We start from the raw sequence: 23,531 nt of genomic DNA on the forward strand, positions 1-23,531 counted from the left end.
GCTGGCCTTGAACCCAATTCCTCCCGCCTCAGCCTCCCAAGTGCTGGAAGGACGTGAGCTCCACACCTGATTTACTAACTTTCCATTTGCAATCAATGACTATTGAGCACACAGTGGGTGCTCAACAAATGTGTATTTACCATATGTGTGACCCCCTAGGTGGAAAATGAGGTGCAGTACTTGCCCCCAGGCTTCTAGGAACTTAAAGTTAGCACCGAGCACAGACAGGGTCAGAGGTCAGGCTTCATAACCTCAGGAGGGGGCTGTCATGTCACTCCTGCACCCCCAAGCTGGCAGCCACACTCACAGTGACCCCTTGCAAGGAGACAAGGAAACCAGGTGACGCACAGGCCTGAGTCCATGCAAATGGCTGACAGTCACGAGACTCCAGCCTGCTCCAGGGTCCCTCGGGGTGGCCAAACACTGGCCACTGCATCAGTGTGTAGAGAGCCATGGATCACGGAAGACAAGCCTGGGCTCAAGTGGGAAACTGAGGGACAAGGCATGTTGCAGTCATACAGCCCCTGGTGCTGAGATCTAGGGCCTGAGTTCCTCCTCCACCCCTACCCCCTGCCACAGCTGGCCCCGAGTTCTAGCCAGCGTGATAACAGCGTGGCCTGCTTAGCCATCAGCCTGATGCAATGCCTGCACCCTGCCAGGCCCTTGTGCAACCGTGGCTGGCTAACCATTGACCAGGGAGGGGGGGTGGTCAATGGCAGTCAGTGGAAATAAAAGGTGGCGGCCCACAGTGGCAGAGGAACCACACCCCCAGACCGTCAGCCATGGCTGTGCTCACTCTCTGCCTTCTGTGGGCCTTCACAACAGCAGTGCGACCTGCCCCAGTATCTCCTCTGGGTGGTCCAGAGCCAGCCCAATATGAAGAGCTGACCCTGCTCTTTCACGGGGCTTTACAGCTAGGCCAGTCCCTCAACAGCGTGTACAGAGCCACGGAGGCGCGTCTGACAGAAGCTGGGCGCAGCCTGGGCCTCTTTGACAGAGCCCTGGGACTCCTGGGCACAGAGGTCAGTCAAGGCCGGGATGCAACACAGGAGCTTCGCGCCAGCTTGTCGGAGATTCAGGTGGGCACTGGAGCTGGGGTGAACTTAAGTTGAGGGTGTCCCACTGTCCTGGTTAGCTCATAATAGAGGAAAAGTGATCAAGTGCTCCGTGAACAGACCTGGACTAGTGACCTCACTGATGCCATCTGCTGAGCAGGCTGAAGAGGATGTACTGCACCTTCGAGCAGAGGCCACAGCTCTGTCACTGGGAGAAGTAGACCGGGCCCAGCGAGCTCTAAGGGACACTGTACGGAGACTACAAGTCCAGCTGAAAGGCGCCTGGCTGGGCCAAGCCCACCAAGAATTTGAGACCTTAAAGGTAAGGGGCTTCCGGGTCTGAGAGGGGTACAGCCCTGCTTCCCAATCAGTAGCCGCATCTGAGCCCTGAGCTAGAGGACCCCCCCTTGTTGTTGTATCTGGGTTCTACCCTCAATGACCTTCTCGGACTCTGTTTTCCCATTTGCAAGTAAGGTCAGGGACCAGGCACGGTGGTGCTTGCCTGTGACCCCAGAACCCTGGAGGCAGGGGCTGGAGGAACAGAAGTTTAAAGCCAGTCGTGTCTACATAGAGGCCAGCCTGGGTCACATGGTGACACCCTGTGTCAAAAAGAACAAAAGAGGGATAACTGGGTGTGGAGGCACACGCCTGCAAGCCCAGCACTTGGCTCCCCCAGGCGGGATGGTCAGGAGTCCCAGGTGGTCTGACTAGACGGACACCCGACTTAGTGCTGAGTGAGGCCCTGTCTCAAAGTGAGTGAGTGAAGAATGGGACTGGCAAGGTAGCTCAGCAGGTGAAGGCCGTGCTGCCCAGCCCAGTGACCTGGGTTCCACGCTAGGATCCACATGGGGAAAGAAAGAGGCCACTCCCAAAAGCTGTCCTCTGATTTCTACATCTGTGCTATGCATGTGCACATACTAGAAAAAATAAATTTTAAAGTAAGAGTAACAGTCACTTCAGAGCAAAGCTAGAGCCTCAAAATGCGGGCAATGAACACAGTAGGTGCTCAATAAATGCTTCTTACCATAGTATCTAGCGCCATGTACTGAGAAAACAAGCCCTCTCTTAGATACACTTTACAAATTGGGAAACTGAGGCCAAAGGGGCTTAGACATTAGCTGGGTCATATGGACTGTAACAGAGAGGTCTGGCAGTGATCAGGAGATGGGAGGTGACCCCCAGCCCCAGCTGAGGTCCCTATGCTACTCCACAGGCTCGAGCCGATAAACAGAGCCACCTTTTATGGGCGCTCACGGGCCATGTGCAGCGACAGCGGCGGGAGATAGCAGAGCAGCAAGAGTGGCTGCGACAGGTCCAGGAGAGGTGAGTCTGGTGGGGGACTTCCACTTGGGGTGTCAGGGTGGGTGGCGTCTAGGTCCACTGAAGTGGGCCCCCACACTGGCCCGGCCATGACTGAGCTGTCTCCCTCCCTAGACTCCACACAGCAGCCCTCCCGGCCTGAGACCGCCTGGATGCCATTGAGAACCAGTCATACCATGAGGAACACTGAATGCGATCCACGAGGCTCCTGAGCAGGGCAGACAGAGCTGCCCGCCGGCTGGGCTTGGCCAGTGCGCCCCGCTTCCTGACACAGGCCGGAGACAGAAGCAAGCAGGCAGGATGGAAGGCAGAAGACAGAGCCCCGTGGAAAAGGGCTGGAGAAAGTACATGAGTTCCTTTATGCCCACAGACCCCACAATAAAACAGAACAGAGGCTATCTATGCTGAGTGCCTATGCCTGTGTCTGCAAGAATGGGGGTTGGGGGCTTAGCTGACACTTGCCCAGTATGCAGAATGCACAACACCCTGGGTCCCAAATACAGCCACCAGTGTAGTGGTGAACACTTGTCTCAGAATGGGAAGGCAATGGCAGGAGAATCAGGAGTTCATGGAGAGGCAGAGACAGGTGGATCCCTAGCCAGCCTATCCTACCCGGAAAGTTCCAAGCTGTGAGAGACTCTGTCTGAGAACAAATATGTTGGGAGCTGGAGAGAAGGCTCTGGTTAAGAGCACATATTGCTCTTGCAGAGGACCCGTCCACATTCATCACTCGCCAGGTGGCTCACAATCACCTGAAACTCCAACTCCAGGGAATTCAAAGTCCCTGGTCTCCTCAGCACCCCACATGCAGGTGTGCCTGTACCCACACACAGGTGAGCGTTCCCACATACAGGTGCACATTCCCATACAGATACAAACAGGCATACACGGGGGGGGGGGGGGAGAATTAAAAATAATAAAATCCAGGCATGCATGGTAGTACACATTTTTAACCCCAGGACTTGGGAGGCAGAGGTAGACAATCTCTGTGAATCCAGGTCAACCAGGGCTACATAGTGAGACTCTATCTCAACAAATAACAATAGTAATGATATAGAGATGAATACTTTTCACTGGTATAAATCTTTGTCTGCTGATACATATTTTAGGTCTATTGATATATATATATTTAAGAGGTATTTGAGGAGTTGAAGACAGATAGTTATAGTTTTCCTTAGTTATGATAAAAGATAAATTAGATACAAAACTTTAAACTCACAAAGATAAGATAGATAATAGAATATTTTCTTTAATTTTTGCCTTGTACAAATAGACTATTGTATCTGTAATTCTTGCTTGACACCTCTTTTGTTAAAGTGAAAACCTTCCTTTTTTAAATTAGACAGCAAAGGGGAGATGATGTGGGATTCAATTCTCCTCTGTATGCTGTGAATATGTTTTATTACCATTGGTTAATAAAGAAGCTGTTTTCGCCAATGGCTTAGCAGAGCAAAGTAAAGTCAGGCAGGAAATCCGAACAGAGATATATACAGAGAGTAGGCAGAGTCAAAGAGATGACATGTAGCTGCCAAAGGAGGCTGATGCCATGGAACTGCCCAAGAAGCAAGAGGTAACAAATTATGAGCCTCATGGTAAAATTACAAAATAATAGAAATGGGTTAATTTAAGATGCAAGAGTTAGTTAATAAGGAGCCTGAGCCATTGGCCAAAACAACTTTATTCATCAACCAAGAAAAGCAACACACATACAGAAGAACATCCCACATCAAGTAACAACAAATGTTAGAGAAAAAAGGTAGGGTTACTAAGATGGCTCAGAGGATAAAGGTGTCACCGCAGCCTGGCAACATGAGTTCTAGTCTGAAAAGCACATGGTGGACATCAACTGATTCTGCAAGCTATCCTCTGACCTCCACCTCACACTGTGTGCTGCACCTCCCGCCCCCCGACAAATAAAATGAATAAATATGATTTTTAAAAAAGCTCCTAAAACCAGGTCAATAACTCCTGAAGAACAGCACCCAAGACTTTGTTCTCTGGCCTCCAAACACATGCAGACATTCACTCAAATACACCCGAGCACCCCCTCACAAAAGAGAAGGATAAATATGGGTGCGTGCATACACACACACACACGAATTGGGGCCCCACCAGGCCAGACACTGTACCTGTAGCAGGTATGGGGGGCATAAACCTCCCGGGCAGGAAACTCCAGGACCTCCTTGGTGGGCCGCCCCCTGGGGTCTGGGTAGGGCTTGACGTGGAGTAATTCAGGCGACAAGCAGAAGTGTAAGTTCTCAGGCGCTGGGGAGATGTCGATCTTGAGCTGAGCTGGGGAGAAAGAACTTGGTTTTTACCTTTCTCAGTCTCCAAAGCGGGGGCACTTCTGCTGGGACTCTGCCTGTCCCCTGGCGTCCTGGTGTCCTCTGGGGGTTGCACCCATTAGGAGCAAAATTCAACTGCCCAGTTTCTTCCACTGTCTATCCGGGCCCCGGGGTTAGTCCCCAGTACCCCAGGATGGTCTGGTGAATGACCATGTAGGCAACAGCTCTTCTTTATAGGGTGTCACTCACGCACCAGTCACAGGTCGCAAACGCCTCAGCAGGGACGATGGTCGCCGCATGTCCGCCAGAAATTTGAAAAGGTCCTCATCACTGAGACGCTCTGCCTCCTGCCAGTTACAGGTTCCCCAAGGCAAGGGGTTGAAAGTCCCCAAGAAGAATGGGGCCTCAGGGTAAGAATCCCTGTTTCCTTTCTCCCAGGCCCCTGTCCTATACCAAGGTCACCTGTTTAAAGAAGTTGGTGACAGTTAAAGTGGCCGGGCGGAAGCTGGAGAAGCTGCAGGCATCGTCCCCACTACAGCCTCGATCCTGGGGCCCCCGACGGCGGCGTTCTGCCCAGGTAGGTCTGCGCTCTAGGAGAGACGGGCATGGTGGCGTGGGTGGAGGGCGCAGGAATGAGACGGGTGTAATGACGCTGAGAGACAGCAACCGGCGCACGTCCTCACCACCCTCGGAGTCGGAATCCCGGTCCTGAGGCCCAACACTGCTCACGATGTTCGCTAGGTGCACAGCCGTCCAGGCGAAGGGCATGCGGTAGCGGCCGAGCCTGGTGCAGAACTGCTCGGCGGCCAGGCGCAGCCTCTCCAGCTTCTCTTTGTTCTGTGGGGAGATGCACCCACAGCTCGGCGTCCCTCCCCGTGCCGCACCCTCAAAACCTACCCTCCCACCCTGTCCAGGTCACCCACACCTACCTTCGCTGTGTCTGCCTCCTTCATCACCATGTAGGGCTCGCAGCACTCGCTGATGTCCCCCTGCTGAAGCACCTTTTCCAGCTGCAGGGCAGAAGGACCCAGCAAGGGACTCCTTAGCCCCCTTCCAGTCTTCTGGACCCTCCGTGACCCACAGATACTTCATTCGAGACTAAGAATGAACCCAGGACTCCTGCATCCTAGCAAGCCTTTATCACTATTCTGTAGCCCATACTGACAGCCACCATGGCTCCCACGGTCCTCAGTACTGACTTCTAGCACGCTGCTGGCCAGTAGCTCGTTTTCAGATGTGTCTCAATCCCTTCATCCATCCCACCTTAAACTGGATATTTTCTTTACATCCCCCCCCCCCAATGCAGGATCTCACTATGTAGCTCTGGCTGTCCCGAAATTCTCTACATAGGGCTTTGAACTCACAGAGATTCATTGGTCTCTGCCCTCCCAGGGCTGGGATTAAAGGTGTGCACCTCTACACCCAGCTTTTTTTCACTTTCTTAACAGAATTTATTTTTAATTATGCATGTCTGAGTGTAAGTGCAGTGCCCATGGTGGCCAGAAGAGGGCACTGAATCCACCCAGCATGGGCGCTGGAAATTGAACAAAAGTCTTCAGCAAGAACAGTGGGCGCTCAACAGCTAAAGCATCTCTCCAGCCCCAGCCCCCATTTCTCTTGTTTTGAGACAAGTTCACACTGTAGAGCACTGGTTGTCCTGGAACTTGCTCTGTAGACCAGGCTGGCCTCTAACTCACTAAGATCCACCTGCCTCTGCCTCCTGGGTGCTGGGATTAAAGGCGTGCGCCACCAGTATCTATCTCTCTTACACTGGGGATAGTGGAAACCAGGGCCTCCTTTACCACTAAGCCACGCCCCCAGGCCCTCACTGAAGGATTCTAGGAGAACACCCTACTGCTGAGCCACGCCCTTTTCCACTTTTATTTTGAAATTGAGTCTCATGGCCTGGATTCAGATTTGCAATCCTCCTGTGTTCTGGTTGGCTTTTTGTCAGCTTGACACCTGCCAGCGTTTTCCGGGAGAATGGAATTTCAATGGAGAAAACACCTACCCTCAGATTGGCCTGTAGGCCAGTCTGAGACATTTTCTTGATTAATGTTGATGTGGGAGGCATCACTGTGGGCGGTGCCTCTCTGGGTAGGTGGCCCCGGGGTGTATAAGAAGGCAGGCTGGCGAGTCAGGAAGAGCAAGCCAGGAAGCAAGCAGCTCTCCTCCATGGCCTCTGCTTCAGTTTCTGACTCCAGGTTTCTGCCTTGAGTTCCTGCCCCAACTTCCCTTCACGATGGAGTGACCCGAGAAGTATAATCTGAAATAAATCCTTTTCTCCCCAAATTGTTGTTGGCCATGGTGCTTGTCAAGTATAAGCAAGCCCCAACCTCCCTGGTAGCTAGGCTTAATAGGCACACGCCATCACACGGGCACACGGATCACACGGGCACACGCCATCACAGGGGCACACGCCATCACAGGGCACACGGCACCACACGGGCACACGTTATCACACGGGCACACGCCATCACAGGGCACACGGCATCACACGGGCACACGGCATCACACGGGCACACGACATCACACGGGCACACACCATCACACGGGCATACGCCAACACACGGGCACACGGCATCACACGGGCACACACCATCACACGGGCACATGCCAACACACGGGCACATGCCATCACATAGGCACACGCCATCACACGGGCATATGTCATCACACATGCTACATTTTGTCAGTCCACACTGAAGCCTGACTTGGAATGACAGGACAGGAACTCCAATCCTAAACACCTCAAGAGTTGTGGGACCCTAGGCAAGGTCCTTACATGCTCTGTGCCTCAGTTTCTCCGTTGCAACCTTCATCTTGAAGAGCTGATAATTTGTTTCATTGCTGTAACCTAACTGATCTAACCTTTACTGAAAGAATCCCAGAATACATTAGCACACCTTTCCTGCCTCACCACAGAGGCAGACGAAACTGTTCTGTGCGTGTTTAAGACAAAGTTTCTATAAGCAGTCCAATCCGGTTCAAACTCACAATCCCCCTGCTTCCAAGTGCTGGAATCACAGTCTATCCCACTGAACCTCTGGTTCCAATTATGATAAACCACCCCCTTGTGGGGCCCCAGTGGGCACCTTGACAACCAGGAAGATGTCAGGAGATGGGTAGGTTACAGAGAAGATGGCGGAGCGTGCCAAGGTGGAGATGGCCGGGTGGGTGCCATGGGCCCGGAGCAGTCCCTTCACGGAGTCTGAGTTTAGGTCAAAGTAGAAGTTTTCTGAAATCTGGGGACATGAGAGGCAGCTAGCTGGGAGACACTGCTCCACAGCTCCCCACCAAGGGGAGGAGGAGGGACAGGGGAGACACCTGGGAGGAGGGAGAAGAAGGGAACAAGGGGAGAGGTGCCTACCTTCTTTTTCTCCCGTACATCATACAGGGCCAAGGTGCCAAAGATGGGTTCAATTTCAATCTCAAACCTGCGGGTAAATGGGAAGCACTCTGCTTGTGCCAGCAGTCACCCACATACTCTGCCCCCTTCCCCTTCTTTGCTTCCCCTTTTGGGACAGGGTCTGATTTAGCCCAGTTGGCTTCCAACTCCTATGTTTCCAGAAAAGACCTCAAATTCCCAATTCTGTCTCTGTCTCTCAAATGCTGGGTGACAGGCCTGTACATGACACCCTGTCTCTGCAGTGCTGTGGACAGAACCCAGGGATTCATGCGTGCTTGACCAGCATTCTACCCGCTGAGGTACACCCCAGCCCCTGTGGGCTTTGATGGGAACATGAGACCTCCTACTATTTTAGGCAGCTCTGTGCATGTATGAACTCATCAGCCCTTCCCCTCCCCTGTGAAGTGAGTGTAGATGGGGAAACCGAGGCACATAACAGCATGGGTAACCTGCTTGAGATCTTGACATTTGTAAAAACAAGGGTCTGGCTGGGCAGTAGTGGTGCATGCCTTTAATCCCAGCAGTCGAGAGGCAGAAGCAAATGGATCTTTGTGAGTTTGAGGCCAGGCTGGTTTACAAGAGCTAGTTCCAGGAAAGCTAGGGTGGTTACACAGAGAACTCTGTCTTGAAAAAAAAAAATCCAAAACAAACAAGGGTCTGGCTATGGCCTGCCCACCTTCCTACTGAGACACAGAGGGAGAGGCGGGGCCCGGCTCTGAACTCTCAGGAGCAGCAAGAAGAGCGTGGGAATGGAACAGAGCAGGAAGTGCACTCAGAGCCTGGCCCTGCCCCTCCTGGACCCTATTTCTGTCTAGATCAGAGCAGGAAACAGAAGTTCCATTCTGGTCCTCGGCTCCACACTCCAAAGTTAGGAATGAAGCTGTTGGCTCAGGTAGTCATTCAACACTCACTCAGCGAGTTCCTGCTGTACACAGGATACAGAACTACGGAGTGGCTCACACAGACCTGTGATAGACACTTGGAGGAAACGTCTTGGGGCTCAGAGAAGCTCTGGGCACAGCTCAGAGGACCAGAGGGTAGGAAGAAGCATGGCATTTCCCGGGGAGGGAGCTGGAGCTGCTAGTGGGGGACTGGCTGAGTGGGAGGTGTGTGTGTGTGTGTGATGTGTGTGTGGTGTGTGTGTGTATGGTGTGTGTGTGTATGGTGTGTGTGGTGTGGTGTGTGTGTGTGTGTGATGTGTGTGTGGTGTGTGTGTGTATGGTGTGTGTGTGTGTATGGTGTGTGTGTGTATGGTGTGTGTGTGTGTGTGTGTGTGTGTGGCATGTGCTGATGTAGAGGAAACATGTTTAGGCATTTGTGCCTTCAGAGAGGGGAAGGAAAAGTCCATGGTGTCCTTACAGGGAAACCCATCTTGGCTGCCCTTTGACTCACTTGAGTGACAGACACTTGACCAGAATCCGCTGTCCAAAGTGCTCTCGGGGTGGCTCTGGGAGACTGCAGCGTTCTACAGCTTCATCCTGTGGGAGAGAGGGGATGTCTAGGATGGTTTCTTCAGGACGGTTCTAGAATGCCTGGCCTGAGATGAGCCGCACCAATCCCGGCTTCAGTCCCCCACACCCCAAGCTGGATGGAACTTTCCACATGGTGTTTCGCAGCCTGGAATGCCTCCTGCCTCCTCTCCTTCTAACCCAGCCATATCCCCACTATCAATCATAAAGCATGTTGGTCCATTCTGTTCAGAGATATACAGGAAGTGCCAACAGATTCTGTTTGGATAGATACAGTGTATAAAGAAAGCACTCACTGAATGCCAGACGGACAGACAGACAAACAGTACAAAGTCTCTGAGTTTAGCAGTTGGGTTTCCAACTCTGTGACTTGGCGAGGGTTGTGAATGTATTACCCACACAACACCACGTGAGCGTCAACACTTTAGTATAGAACAGGGCTTTCCACCTCAGGGCTCTGCCCAGCTATACGCTAAGTGGGCATTCTGAGCCCACCTAACGCAGGTTAGACAACAACACTCGGTAAGGTGGCTGTGCTACACATTTTCTTTGTTTTATTCTGAGACATGGTTTTATGCAGTCCTGATTGGCCTGGAATTCATAGCCAAGGTTGACCTTGAATGTCTGATCCTTCTACCCCCACCTCCCAAGCGCTGGGATTATAAGCATGGAACACTATGCCAAGCTTGAATGCATTGTTTGCTTGGTTTTGCTTTTTTTGAGACAGGGTTTCTCTGTGTAGCCTTGGCTGTCCTGGAACTCACTCTGTAAACCAGGCTGCCCTTGGACTCACAGAGATCTGCCTGCCTCTGCCTCCTGAGTGCTGGGATTAAAGGAGTGCACCACCACCACCCTGCTTGAAAGCATTTTAGACTTATATATTTTAAACTTCGAAAATATTTGTTGGTATTTATACCAATAACCCCATGATAGCCAAGGAGTATTTCTATTCTCTACAAACCCTGCAAGTACTGACTAAATATACGGCCAGCTCTCAATAAATGGCTAAACAAAACATAATGGTATTTACTAGGTGCCAAAGAAAATGGCTAGACATATAGAGACACATACGTTAGGTGGTCAGCACACGGGTTAATTAGGGAAGTATACAGTAGGCATACAATGGATATTGGTTAAATAAATGTAGAGATAAGCATTTAATCCTCAATAAACATCATGAGCTGAAGGTGGGGATATAGTAGGCAGGCAGTAAACACTGGCTGGATACACAGGGACCTAGTTGGGTGGTTAGACTCTGGTCTGGGGAGGGGCAGTGAGCCCTGGCACCCACCTCGTCAGGTGCGGGGTACAAGGTGAGCAGGGCAGGGGCCCGGTGCTGCCGCCTGAGGGCTTCATTGCGCCGGTCCACGTCCTCGGGGGCTGCCCGCTCAAGCAGGGCTGGTAGTAGTGAGTCCGCAGCCAGGTTCCTCAGGCTGAAGATGCCAGAGGCCCCACTGCTTCGAGGGGTGTCCTCTGGAGAGCCTGAGCAGTGCTGGGAATCGTCCTGCAGTTGAAAATGTGCCAGCACTGAGCACCAACTGTATGCCCTGCTCTCCTGGTCTGTCCCTGCAGACATCTAATCCACATGGGAGAGAAGCTGAGGGTAAGCCAAGGTGGGGTCACCACTACAAGGGTCATTTGGGGGCCTGGATGGCCTCTCCAGAAACTTCTAGAAATACTTCTTTGTAGGGAGCTCTCTATCACTGATGTGGGAGGCCACCACATCCCACAGGTGACCCTTCTCTGGCCAATTGGAGCACACCTAATGGTCCCTGGGCTGGACCAATCAGAGCCTTCCCTGGGACTTAGGTCACTGTTGTCAGGGAAAGAAGAGTTCTTTCCTCTAGGTGATTGGCTGACCTAGACCCTCAGATCACCCTGTCAGCTATCTCATAGCTCTGACTCCAATCTAGTTCACCTCTGCGACCTTGATTCTCTGACCTGTCTATGAGCCTCAGCTTCCCCTTGCATCTAGTTTTCTTGTTTATTTTTCATTTCCCTCCCTGGCCCCCTACCCCGGCTGAGGATGAAACTCATGCCTTGGCTTTGCACAGCACTGAGCTAAATCCACATCTCCTACAACTAACTACCTCTAACAACAACCACAGAAACCTACTAGTACGAACAAATGATATTGGTATACAGTAGGTGTTCAGTAAATGCTGACCAACAAAATATAAGCATTAATAACTTTGCTCTCCTCGGTCTCTCTGCCCGTGAAGAGGGATAAGGGTTGTGGCCCCGAATCACTGGATGAACGGAGCACAAGCGGCAAGTCTCTGGTATCCAAACAGCACGTACTTGACAAATGCACGGAATCAGGACTTTTAGTCCTGGGGTCTATTTCACTCACTAGAATCAAGGCTAACAGGGCATTTTCCTGAGTCTGACCCTCAGAAATCCCAGCCAGCGGCTCCTCACCGTGTCCTCAGGACCCATCCTTTCATCCCCAGAGGTATCCTGCTCGAAGACCTGGCAAGTGAGGCCTTTCTGTCGCTCTCGCTGTGTCTCCGTAGTGACAGGGCTGTATGCTGTACTCAGGTGCTGGTACCTAGCAGGGGGGTGGGGCAGGACCAATCAGGTGGCGGAGCTGGGGGCTCTGATACAGTGATACAAGTGAAGTCACATGACAACTACCAAGGCCCCTTTTTACTAAAGAAGTTCAGCTGCTCTTGGATGGTAGAGTGGGTGGCTAAACAGAGGGGCCAACCACAGTCTGCAGCCCTGCCACCCTCCTTCCCCTCCCGTGAACCGCTCTGGGTCGGACGCACCTTCTGCGTACAATGACCCAGTCCTCCGAGTACATCGCCACCGCAGCCCTCACCTGGGCGTCCAACTTTCTACAGCAAAATACAACGAGGGTAAACAGAGGTGGGGAACATTTCCAAAGGCCTAGGAGAAAGGAACTGTCAGTACCAATGCTTGAGAGGCTGAGGCAGGGGAATTTCTCTGAGTTACAAACCAGGCTGGGACAGTGTGAGATTCTGTCTTACTAACAGCAGGCTAAGCATGCAGCTTAGTGGAAGGAACCAGCTTCCTGTTCACCAAGCCATGGGTCATCCTCGGCACTACGTAGACCACCACGCCCTGGGGCAGACAGGCATGATCTGCACTGGGATCCCAGTAGCAAGGAGACAGATTCAGAAGAACCAGATGTTTAGGTCCTGGCCTGGGCTACATGAGACCCTGCCTCAAAACACAAACTCAATGGGCTGCAGAGATGCTCAGCAATTAAGAACACAGGCTGCTCTTACAGGGGACCCCAGTTCAGTCTGCAGCACCCACATGGCCTCATAATCACTTGTAACTCCAGTTCCAGAGGATCTGACGCCCGCTTTTGACCTCCATGGGCACCAGGCACACAGGTGATGCAGAGACATGCATGCAGGTGAAACACCATATGTGTAAAATTAATAAATCTTTAAAAAGTAAAAAGGTGGGGGGGGGCTAGAGAGATGGCTCAGAGGTCAACAACACTGACTGCTCCTCCAAAGGACCCAGGTTCAATTTCCAGCACCCATATGGCAGCTCTCAATTGTCTGTTTGTCTGTAACTCCAGTTCCAGGGGATCTGGCACCCTCACACAGACATACATGCAGGCAAAACAACAATGCACATAAATAAAAATAAATTAATAAAAAAAAAGAAGTGAAAAAGAAAATGCAGCTGGAGAGATGCTGGGCAGGTATAGTGCTTGCCACACAAGCATAGAGACTGAGGTTCAGATCCCCTGCACCCATGCAACAACAGTGGGTGAGCATGGTGGCCCACCCAAACCCCAGACTCAAGAGGCAAAGAAGGGCACCCCTAGAGCAAGCTGACTGGAAAGTGAGAGACCCTGCCTCAATACATCAGGTGGAGAATAAAAAAGGAAGATTCCTGAATTCACCTCTAGCCTCTGCACACTTACCTATCACACACACACAAACACCCCACATCCACAACAACAATTTTTTTTTTTTAAGTCAAAGATGCCAAAATGGAGGATCAGAGAAGGAGAGTAATTTGCCCAAGGCCACACAGGCATCCAGGGCCTGGAGTTGAAGCTGGGAGTACGAGACTTTGGGAGAGGGAGTGAGATGTCTGTGTGTGTTCAGAACGCACCCATCCTCGGGGACTCCAGACTCTGTGGTCCGACATTCTCGGGGCTGCTTCAGTAGTTCTAAGTCATCGGCTGGAAACTCTATCAAGTCCCTGAGGGGACCGGGCTCAACATCAGGTGGCCGGCTCAGAAGCACGTCCTCGAAGTCCAGGGGTTCTATGACCTCCGTCAGAGGGACCTGATTGAAGTACAGTGGCCATGGCTCCCACTGGTGACAGGCAGGGAGTATGCTCACAGTTGACTTTAGACTGCAGGAGAGGGTGGTGGGAGCCTCTGAGGGTCGACGGGAGCCCGCAAGCTCAGACTTTCCATAGCAGCTTGGCCAGCGCCCTGCCCCCTCTCCCCAGGGACTCCAGGAAGGAAATCACACCCTGGCGTCTGGAAAGACTCTAATGGTAGAAGGAACGGTCGGAGACAATTCCTGAGGCCCCACCTCTTCCCCCCGTGGCAGGAAGTCTCTTCCAGCCTCCAGTCTGAGGCCCCATCTGGGTGATCCAGGAAGCCGGTATCACCCCCAGACCACCCCTGGAACACACAACCCTGCATTTGCACAGATGTGGGAAGGACAAGAACCCCCTCCTCACTGGCCACTGAAGGCAGATGGCCAAGCAGCATCAGAGGAGGGTGTGCCCACTGCTGCCAGCCACTGGGCAGGGACTCACCCCCAGGGAACTACTGGAGCGTCGGCTGGAGTGGGGTGAGCCGCTGCGTTCACGGGACACCTGCTTCCGGACCTCGGCAGCCACTGTCCTGGGAAGATAGAAAAGGCTTATGAGAACAAGAAAGCTTGGGAATGGGGGGCGAGCTTATTTGTAAGAGAGAACTTGGGTGATGAAAGGAAAAATAAAAACACAACGAGCTTTAGAGAGAGAGAGAGAGAGAGAGAGAGAGAGAGAGAGACCTGTGAGATGGCTCAGCAGGTAGAAGTCCATGACCACCTGGGCTCAGACCCCAAGACTCACATGGTAGGCGGGAGCTGACTCCCAAAGGCTGTCCCCTTACTTCGGGTGCCAAGCGAGTAAACTAATTAAAAACAACAAGGGGCTGGGAGAGGCAGTGGTGGAGGGCTGGCCCTGATGCTGTGGCAGGCCCTGGGTTCCAGTCCCAGGGTTGCAAGCACTGCAAGAATAAATAGATAGATAAAAGCTGCTGGTCCCTTCCTACATCAGATAGGGAAGTGTCACTGTGCCAGACGTGAGGAGTGACAGTTTCCTCCCATGACCTCCCCTCTTAGACCCATCAATGTCTAGAGGAAGTCACCATCCCTCCATCTTTCCTGGGTTCTTCAAACACACCAATTGGGCACTGCACTCAGAGCAGGAACCTATTCCCTCCTGTCTGTGAAGCTCTGCCCAGCCTCAGTTTACCTGTTCACAATTACCCTGACCTCAGAGGGGCCAGTGAGCATTCTGTAAGTGTATGTTCTCAGGGAGTCTAGGGTGAGGCTGCCAGGGTGGAGAAGCCAACAGGACCCTCAGCTCAGAAAGAACGGCCAGATGCCAGGCCTGCTGCACTGGAATCCCAGCCTTGGAGGAGGTCGTGTTGATTCTAGGTGTTCAATGTTTCTTTTGTTTTGTGCTGAGGATGACTTCTGGCCTCCTGCATGCTAGAAAATGCTGCAGCTGACCATGTCCTCAGCTCCTCACTGGGGGATTCTAGGCAGGGGCTCTACCACTGAGCCACACACCCCAGCCCCTCACTTGGGGATTACATGCCAGGGTTCCAACACTGAGCCACACCCTAGCCCCTCATTGGGGGATTCTAGGCAGGGGCTCTACCACTGAGTCATGCTACAGCAAAACAAAACCAAGAAAAAGCCAGCTAGCCAGCGTACGTATAAAAGTCAAAGACAATTCATGGGAGTTGTTTTCCACCTCCCACTATGGGACCAAATTCAGGATGTCAGGCTGGGTGGCAAGCCTCTTACCTGCTGAGCCGTCTCAATGGCCCCAGCACCAAATTAAACTTAGGTTTATTATTTAAGTGCATGAGTGTTTTGCCTGCATGTATGTGTGTAACCCTCAGAGGTTAGAAGAGAGCGGGCGTCAGATTCCCTGGAACCGGAGTTATAGCTGACTGTGAGCCACCATGTGGATGCTGGGAACCAAACCTGGGACCTCTTAACCCCTGAGCCATCTCTCCAGGCCCCGTGAAATGAAAATGAAAATGGAAGGTTTGTGTTCAGATTCAAAACCTCAAAGCAGAATCCTCTGAAGCCTGGGCATGCAGGGCTCCAGGATTAGTATTTTTAAAAGACGCAAGGACGGGGATGGAGGCTACACTCTATCTGAGGTGGTCTTCGGCTGGGGAAAGCACAGGGGTTGGGGAGGAGGGGCAGGATGAGACACAGCCCTTGGCCTTGGAAAAGAGTGGTGGGCTTGCAGCCCCAGTCATGGGAACTGCTGCCTTGTTACTATGTACATGTCCAAATTACTACGATGGCCTTATGCTCGGCAGTAAGGGGTAGAAGGGGTGTGACGTGTATACAGATGGAGGCCAGAGGTCAGCTTCTTATGTCTCTTCTGGTACCATCCATCCTACTTCCTGAGAAAGATTCTCTCCATTGGGATAGGTTGCTGGTCAGTGAGCTCCGGGAGCCAACCATTCTCCATCGTCCCAGAGCCAGGGCTATGGTGTTCCACCACACCTGGCTTTTACATGGATGTTAGGGATTGAACGTACGTAGGTCCTCATGCTTGCATGGCTGTTTGTTGACTGAGTTATCTTTCTGGCCTCCCAACATTTGAAACAGGATCTCATGTAGCACACAGGCTGGCCCCAATCTCACTGTGTATCCCAGGCTAGGTTTGTACTCTCAACCCTAACTTCCACGGCTCACACGCTAAACCTCTACATTCCTCCTTGCAAATCTGATTGGTTCAGGCATCCTAGGAGAACACCTCTCTCTCTCTCTCTCTCTCTCTCTCTCTCTCTCTCTCTCTCTCTCTCTCTCTCTCACTGCAATGGTTGAGACACCTACCAGGGTCAGTGCCTGCTGCCCAAGCTGAGAACCCACACCAGATCAACAGCCCCCAGCACTGCAGAAACAGGGACAAGAGGATCCCTGGGGCTCCCTAACCAACCAGCTTGGCTGGAGCTCCAGATCCCAGTGAGCAACCCTGTCTCAAAAGGTAAGATGGAGGGAGGCTGGCTCAGTGGCAACTTGCTGCCAAGCCTGATGAGCTGTAGAAAAAGGACTCCTAAAAGCTGTCCTAACTCCATACACGAGTTATGGAACATAGGAGGGGCATGAGCTGACTTCACATCTACACACACACGCACACGGTTCACAGTGGCGGAAGTCCAGGATGTAGGAAGAGGCCATATCCATTCCTGGAATCTGACTGAGAGAGACAAAAGAGGCAGATGTGATTGTGTAATCCCCACACTTGAGAGTGGGAGACCAAAGCAGGAGCCTTGCTGCCAGTTCAAGACCAGCCTAGACACAGAATGAAACCCTGTCCCATAAAACAAAACAAACAGAAGAGCTGGGGATGACTCAGTAAGTGCCTGCCATACAAGCATCAGCTTGGGGTCCTGTAGCTGGAGGTAGCGGCAGGCATACCAGAGCTTGCTGGGCAACCAGCCTTGCTGAATCTGTGAGCTTCAGAGCCCACTAAGAGGCTTGCCTCAAAAACCAAGGTGAGGGTGGCAAGATGGCTCAGTGAGCAAAAGCCCTTGTTGCCAAGCCTGATGACCTCAGCTTGATCCATGGCATCTATACAGTGAAAGAACCAAACAGACTCCTGTGAGCTGTCCGCTGACCTCCCACACACACTGGCACATACAAGGACACATAAAGTAAGTAAATGAAAATACATACATATATATGTTAAACACGCAAGGGAAATGTGGTACATTTACACAATGGAGTACTACACAGCAGAAAAAATAACGACAGCTTGAATTTTGCAGGAAAATGGATGGAGCTAGAAAACATTATTTTGAGTGAGGTAACCCAGACACAGAAAGACAATTATCACATGTACTCACTCATAGGTGGTTTTTAAACATAAAGCAAAGAAAGCCATCCTACAAACCACAATTCCAGAGAACTTAGACAACAATGTGGACACTAAGACTTACATAGATCTAATTTACATGAGAAGTAGAAAGTAGAAAAAGACAAGATCTCCTAAGTAATTTGGGAGCATGGGGACCTTGGGGGAGGGTTGAAGTGAGGAGGGGAGAGGCAGGGAAGGGAGCAGAGAAAAATGTAGAGCTCAATAAATAGCAATAAAACAAAACAAAACAAAAAGTTAAACATGCACAGTGCCTCACGTGGCCATCCCAGCACTCAGAAAGCTGAGAGGTAGGATGACTGCTGAACTTTGAAGCCACCTTGGGCTACATGGTCAGTTCTGGACTAGTTAGAAGAGGGCGAGAACCCTTCTCCAAAGGAAAGCAAGCACAAAGCAAAGTGCTGGACATGTGGCTCTGCTGTTAGAGGACTTGCCTGGCATGCAGAAAGCACCGTGTTCCGGCCCCAGCGCCACTGAAACTGTGTGTAGTGCATGCCTGTAAACCTAGCATTAGGTAGGAAAGCCAGGCGTTCAAGACCAGTCTTGGCTACACAGTGACTCTTAGGTCAGTGTGGGCTACGTCAGAACCTGTCTCAAACAAGCAAAACACAACCAAGTGTAACCAAGACTCCACTCAGTTCCCTGATGTTAGGGCTCGTCTGGGAATTTGTGGGTAAACTCAAAGGATAGGTGAATACAGGGTCAGGTCTGCATGCAAAACTGTCTACCTACCAAACTTCTTGGGAAGTCTTGGGACACTTCCCCAAAGGGCATTAGGACCCCAGGATCATTCTCTGATCTTACCCTGGGCTCCACAGCTCCTATTCTCCTAGACAACACCCATCTTGCTCACTTGAACCCAAACTCAAGGGCATAGGGACTTAAGAGACGAGAAACACATGGTACTATGAGACCCGAAAACTGTCCAATTGCTCTGCTCCAGGTCACATCCCTCCTCTCTCCAGAACTCTCTATGGCTCTCACTTCACCTGGGGCTAAGTCAAAGTCCTCCTTCTGGTCCGCAAGACTCTCTAAAATCTACTCCCTCTGGGGCCACGGGGCCTTTGCACTCGCTTCTTCCCTGGATGATGGACCAGAGATCTTTTCCATCCTTTAGGTAGGTGCTTGAATGCACCAGCCCCTCCCACATAGCTGATGAGCCGCTGCCCCCACTAGCCTCCCCACCTGCTTCCTGTCTTATAGATGCCCATCATATCTCTGTCACATCTATCTGGCACCTGTTTGTCCCACCATGGCAAACCCAAGAGAGGGGCTACTTCTTGTGTTTCCATTAGTGTGGGACCCACAAGCGTCGTCTCCCACCTAAGGGTGGTCAGTGGATCGGATTCCAGAGATGATTACGAACCCGCCGCAGTTTTGAGCCTTCTTCCAAGCTCTCTCCCAATCACCAGTGACCACGGGAAAGAATCCTCGCGCATCTGTCGCCTGTCCCCCTCCACCGTCTGCCCACCAGCTGGTTCAGTCCCCAGCCCCCTCGTCCCCCCCTCCTGCGCCCAGGCGGTGCGGGGAGAGGCTGAGGCAGGAGACTGAGGGGGGCTGTCCCCAGCTGTCCTCCAGCTCCGGCAGCTTCTTCTTCTTCCCAGACAGCTGGGTTCTGGGACCCTAGGCGGGGGAGGGGTTGAGAATTTCCTCCGGCCGGCGAGGAAAGGACAGGAGAGTAGCTGGAGGGTCGGGATGCAGCCGGGGAGCCCGCCCGCACCGACTCAGGATGCGCTTCCTCCTCCGGGAAGTCCTCGGGGAGCCCGGCACGCCCCCGCTACCGCTCCTCGCCAGCCCCCAGTGCTCGCCCTCGCCCCCGCCCATCCTGCCCGGAACGACAGTGTCCGCGGCCGCACTCGCTACCTGTTGATCTTGTGAGCGAAGGCGCGGCGCTCCGAGGCCGCCATGACGCCCCGCGTCCCGCCGCAGTCTCCCGAGTCTGGGAAGTCGGACTGGGCGGGGCTGGCGAGCGGACGGGGCGGGGCCTGTAGTGATGGGGCGGGGCCTGAGCTAGGGACCCGCCTCAGCCGCGGAATGAGGCTGAGAGATGGGACTGGGCCCAGACGGGGGTGGAGCTTTCCCTAGGGTAGGGCGGGGTCTTTCTGGGATAGGGCGGGGCCAGCACTGAGAGTAGAGCAGAAACGTTGGGAATGGGGAGGAGCCTGTTCTCTGACTGGGGACTGGGATGGAGATAGCGCTGACAAGGGTTAGAGCCAGGCTGTGATGGGGGCTGTCCCTGCTCTAAGATAAGGACCCGGCTAAGACTGGAGAGATGGGGAGTCTTTGTGGGCGTGGCTAGTGAGGGAAGTCCTTGATGGGGAGGGACATTGTGGGCTGGGCATCGCTAGGATGGGTAGGGAATTGGGGGTTTGTGAAGGCAGGTTGGGGCCAGGCAGAGCTGGACTTGGGTGGGCAAAGCCGGGAGTGGAACAGGGGAGGGTCATGGAGGGGGAAGATTTCCCCCTTGCAATGGGGTCAAGATGGGGAAGCTGAGTCTTCTGTTGGGCTGAGGAGGAAAAGACTGAGCATCAAAACCCGGTAGGTCCCTGCTTGTCCCCGGAGACACTCTGGCAAGAAAACAACGTCAACGTCTCACATGGAATAACAATAATTACTAAGTTTTTGCTTATAGCTGTGCAGTAGACAGGGCAGGGAAGGTCTGTTGTTTTCCACTATTGACAAGATGCTAAACTGGAGTCTAGAGGTATGGAGGCTTTTGCTTAGTATACCTCACGAGAGGCTCAAGGGATTCCATGCCCATCTCTGGGTCGGGGTAGAATGGTGGATGAGCCCAGCTAGGCTCAGGGGTGTCCGTCTAGGAGGTGTGACTCAGAAAGCCAGCACTGATATCTGAGGGAGCCAGTCTGGAAACTTCTGTCCGTCAGAAGATGTAGCTATGTCTTTATTAATTTATGACCTAAAATCTCTTCCCTATAATTCCTCTCCGAGCACCAGTTTTCTGGGGTTGTTCAGTCCTGGCTTATCTCTGAATATACCAACCTTCCCCTGGGAAGCGTCTGCCCTCCCAGCAACCATGGTCAAAACATGGGAGAGTGGGCAGCTGTGTAACACCAAGGATGACTGCCTCAGAATTTTGCGTGTGCTGTTCTTTTTCCCGCTTGTGGATGCTAGCGTATGATGAAACCGGGTCAGCAGGTCAGAGTGACTTGCCCCAGTTGCCCAGCAAACCTATATGAGTTTTAAAAGCCATAAAAAGGAAACCTAGATGGTAGGGGCACCCCCTAGAAGTCCGTCTGCTCCTTGCCCAGCATGCAATCTATGTACACAGCTGTCAGGAGCCCAGAGTTGTCCAGCTGCTTCTGCCCAGGAGATGCAGAATGTAACTCCACCCACCACTGTGCGTCCGGCGGGGGCGCCCAGTGTCACTCTGAGATCTCTGCTTCCTCCTCTCCTCTCAGGCTGGGTGGGAGGGCATGAAGCCGGCCCTCCCTGCTGCTTCTATTGTGCATGGTCTTGGGGATACCTGAGTCCCATCACATCCTCCCTTGTGCAGAAGTCTCTGTGGCTCTCACCTCACTGGGGTCAAAGTCTGTTCCTTAGCCTCCAGTCCCTGAGTGGAGCAGAGTGCTCCACCACCACCCTGTCCTTATCGCCTCCTCTTGAAAGCCTGCAGTCCAACAGCCTGTCTGCCTCTCACCGCCCAAATATTCCTTTCAGACATTAAGATGTGTCTCACCTCAGGGCCTTTGCGCTGGCTGTGGGTTTTGTCCTCATCACTCCCCTACTCCACCCAGCTAGCATGTTCTCATTTACTCGAGGAAACTCAGGACTTGCCCTGTTTACCTAATGCCAGATTTAAGATTTGAACCCAAGGAGTTTGATGCTCCCCACCCCCAAAAGAGAGCAACTGTGCCAAGATCAGCTATGTTTCACTTCAGACCTGGCTGTGTGACTTACAATTCAATTGTCAACCTCTCTGATTTTTCTCTTCTCCTCACCAAGGGCTCCTGGTGAGTCACATGACAACGCACAGATATGGGTAGGGGAACAGGATCCTGGAGCCTGGATCCTCTGGAGAAGCTAATGGGGACCTAACCAGAGCCTGGGGACTCTCAGAGTGGCATTGTTTCCGAAAGGGTGGTTTCAAAGATCCCTTCAAGTCAAGATAGTGTCCAGCACCACCCAGGTGCCCGCCAGACCTGATTGTCAAGGCCACACCTCTGCAGGGCACTGCCAGGCCTGACTCAGCCGGGCGGGGCAGGGGAGCACTTGAAGTTGCTCAAATGCAGGAGACTTTGGCCTCTACATGACGGGGTGTGAGGTGGGGCTGGTAGACCCAGGCGGAGGAGGCTGCGGAGGAGAATTCCTCACTACCCTGGGGGGGACGGATGTATGTGGGGCTGAGGGGGGGCAGTGGGAAGGGGTGGGTCCCAGCAGCTGACTCGCAGACTAGTTCACTTTCCATGTGAGAAATGAGGGGTTGGAGACCATCCCCTGCTGGGTGTGGCAGCAGCCACATATAACCCCAGCACTTGGGAGGTAGAAGCAGGGGGACCAGCCTTGGCTATCTATTGAGGAAGTTTGAAGTCATCCTGAGCTACATGAGACCCTATCTCAAAACAGCAGCAAAAGTCTTCCCTTCATTCATACTACTGTAGCATGCTGCTCCTTTTTCCTGGGAAGGGAAAGTTCCTGACCTGCCATTCCATGAGCATGTGATGGGAATCACTGTGACATTAAAATGTCTTTGTCGGCCCAGGGAGATGGCTCAGTGTGTAAAGCATCTGCTGTGTGTGCAGAAGAACCCGAATTCAGGTCCTAAGCACTCACTTGGAAGCCAGGCATAGTGGCGTATGTCTGTAATCCCAGAACTGAGGGAACAGGGACAGGGATCAGGAGTTAAGTGGAGGGAGTTCTAGGCTAGCCTGGGCTATATGCAACTATCTCAGAAAGCAGCAAGGGGCTGCTCTGAGGACCTGAACTGATCATCAGTACCCAAGAAAACATCCAGGTGGGTGATACACACCTTTAATCCTAGCACTGGGGAGGCAGAACCAAGAGGATCCCTGGAGCTCACTCTCCAGCAAGCCCAGCTGAATCAGAGAGCTCCGTGTACAGTGAGAGACCCTGCATCCAATAGGAAGGACAACTCAGTTGGCAAGACTGGCAACTCGAGTTCAGTCTCCCTCCAGCCTCAAAAGAAAAGCATTGAAAAGAAATTCAATGGAGAGTGACAAAGAGTGACAGAGGAAGACGTCTGGTCTTCACAAGTGCACACATGTACCCACACACAGCTACACACACATGAACAGGTAAACATACAAACAACACATGCAGATTTTCTTTAAAGATTTATTATCTATATGGGGGCTCGAGCATACATATGTGTATGGTGTGTGAGCCACTAGCCTCACGGGACTGACTTAGGTACACTTTCCACTCATCAGGTCTGTCTTGGTAACTGATGACTCACTGAATCAATGTTTTGTTTTTTTTTTTTTTGGTTTTTTGAGACAGGGTTTCTCTGTGGTTTTGGAGCCTGTCCTGGAACTAGCTCTTGTAGACCAGGCTGGCCTCGAACTCACAGAGATCCGCCTGCCTCTGCCTCCCAAGTGCTGGGATTAAAGGCGTGCGCCACCACCGCCCAGCTCGAATCAATGTTTTTAAATGACAAATTAATGAGCGATTGACCGAATGAATGAGTGAGCAAATGAATGAATGGATGTATGCCTGAGTGAGTGGGTGAACGCGTGCATGAGGGAGTGAGTGAATTAAAGAACAAGTGAATGACTGAGTGAGCGTGTGAATGAACACACGTGCATCTTCTAGAGCGCCAACAATCTCAGATGCAGAGATTTTTTTATTCCTTTTACGGGTTGACCACAGGTGGCCTGGGGGGTATCCTTTT

At 52.3% G+C, this 23,531-nt stretch overlaps 2 protein-coding genes across 4 annotated transcripts in view; one reads left to right on the top strand and one right to left on the bottom strand.

The window, feature by feature from the left end:
- Positions 1-19,591, bottom strand: part of Dock6 (dedicator of cytokinesis 6) — a 59,783-nt gene extending 40,192 nt beyond the window's left edge. For all 3 annotated transcript variants that reach the window (XM_057766649.1, XM_057766648.1, XM_057766650.1), the window contains exons 1-14: positions 19,526-19,591; positions 14,303-14,390; positions 13,643-13,818; positions 12,310-12,378; positions 11,960-12,089; positions 10,830-11,042; positions 9,462-9,547; positions 8,031-8,097; positions 7,756-7,905; positions 5,590-5,670; positions 5,344-5,497; positions 5,123-5,250; positions 4,914-5,007; positions 4,505-4,667 (exon numbers count right to left, since the gene is read on the bottom strand). In XM_057766649.1, the coding sequence (XP_057622632.1) occupies positions 4,505-4,667; positions 4,914-5,007; positions 5,123-5,250; positions 5,344-5,497; positions 5,590-5,670; positions 7,756-7,905; positions 8,031-8,097; positions 9,462-9,547; positions 10,830-11,042; positions 11,960-12,089; positions 12,310-12,378; positions 13,643-13,818; positions 14,303-14,390; positions 19,526-19,569 (1,643 nt within the window). In that variant the 5' untranslated portion in view covers positions 19,570-19,591. The remainder of the gene's footprint in view (positions 1-4,504; positions 4,668-4,913; positions 5,008-5,122; positions 5,251-5,343; positions 5,498-5,589; positions 5,671-7,755; positions 7,906-8,030; positions 8,098-9,461; positions 9,548-10,829; positions 11,043-11,959; positions 12,090-12,309; positions 12,379-13,642; positions 13,819-14,302; positions 14,391-19,525) is intronic.
- Positions 774-2,764, top strand: Angptl8 (angiopoietin like 8). Its single transcript, XM_057766652.1, has 4 exons — positions 774-1,079; positions 1,216-1,377; positions 2,269-2,378; positions 2,490-2,764. The coding sequence occupies exons 1-4, from the start codon at positions 783-785 to the stop codon at positions 2,515-2,517; spliced, it is 597 nt and encodes a 198-aa protein (XP_057622635.1). The 5' UTR covers positions 774-782; the 3' UTR covers positions 2,518-2,764.
- Positions 19,592-23,531: the final 3,940 nt, after the last annotated feature.

This window comes from Chionomys nivalis, chromosome 4, assembly GCF_950005125.1.
Source record: "Chionomys nivalis chromosome 4, mChiNiv1.1, whole genome shotgun sequence".
In the NCBI taxonomy this organism is placed as follows: domain Eukaryota; kingdom Metazoa; phylum Chordata; class Mammalia; order Rodentia; family Cricetidae; genus Chionomys; species Chionomys nivalis.

Coding starts and splice junctions, on each gene's coding strand:
- Angptl8 (XM_057766652.1), top strand. CDS start 783: ATGGCTGTGCTCACTCTCTGCCTTCTGTGGGCCTTCACAACAGCAGTG. Junction 1,080..1,215: donor CCAGCTTGTCGGAGATTCAG/GTGGGCACTGGA, acceptor TCTGCTGAGCAG/GCTGAAGAGGATGTACTGCA. Junction 1,378..2,268: donor AAGAATTTGAGACCTTAAAG/GTAAGGGGCTTC, acceptor GCTACTCCACAG/GCTCGAGCCGATAAACAGAG.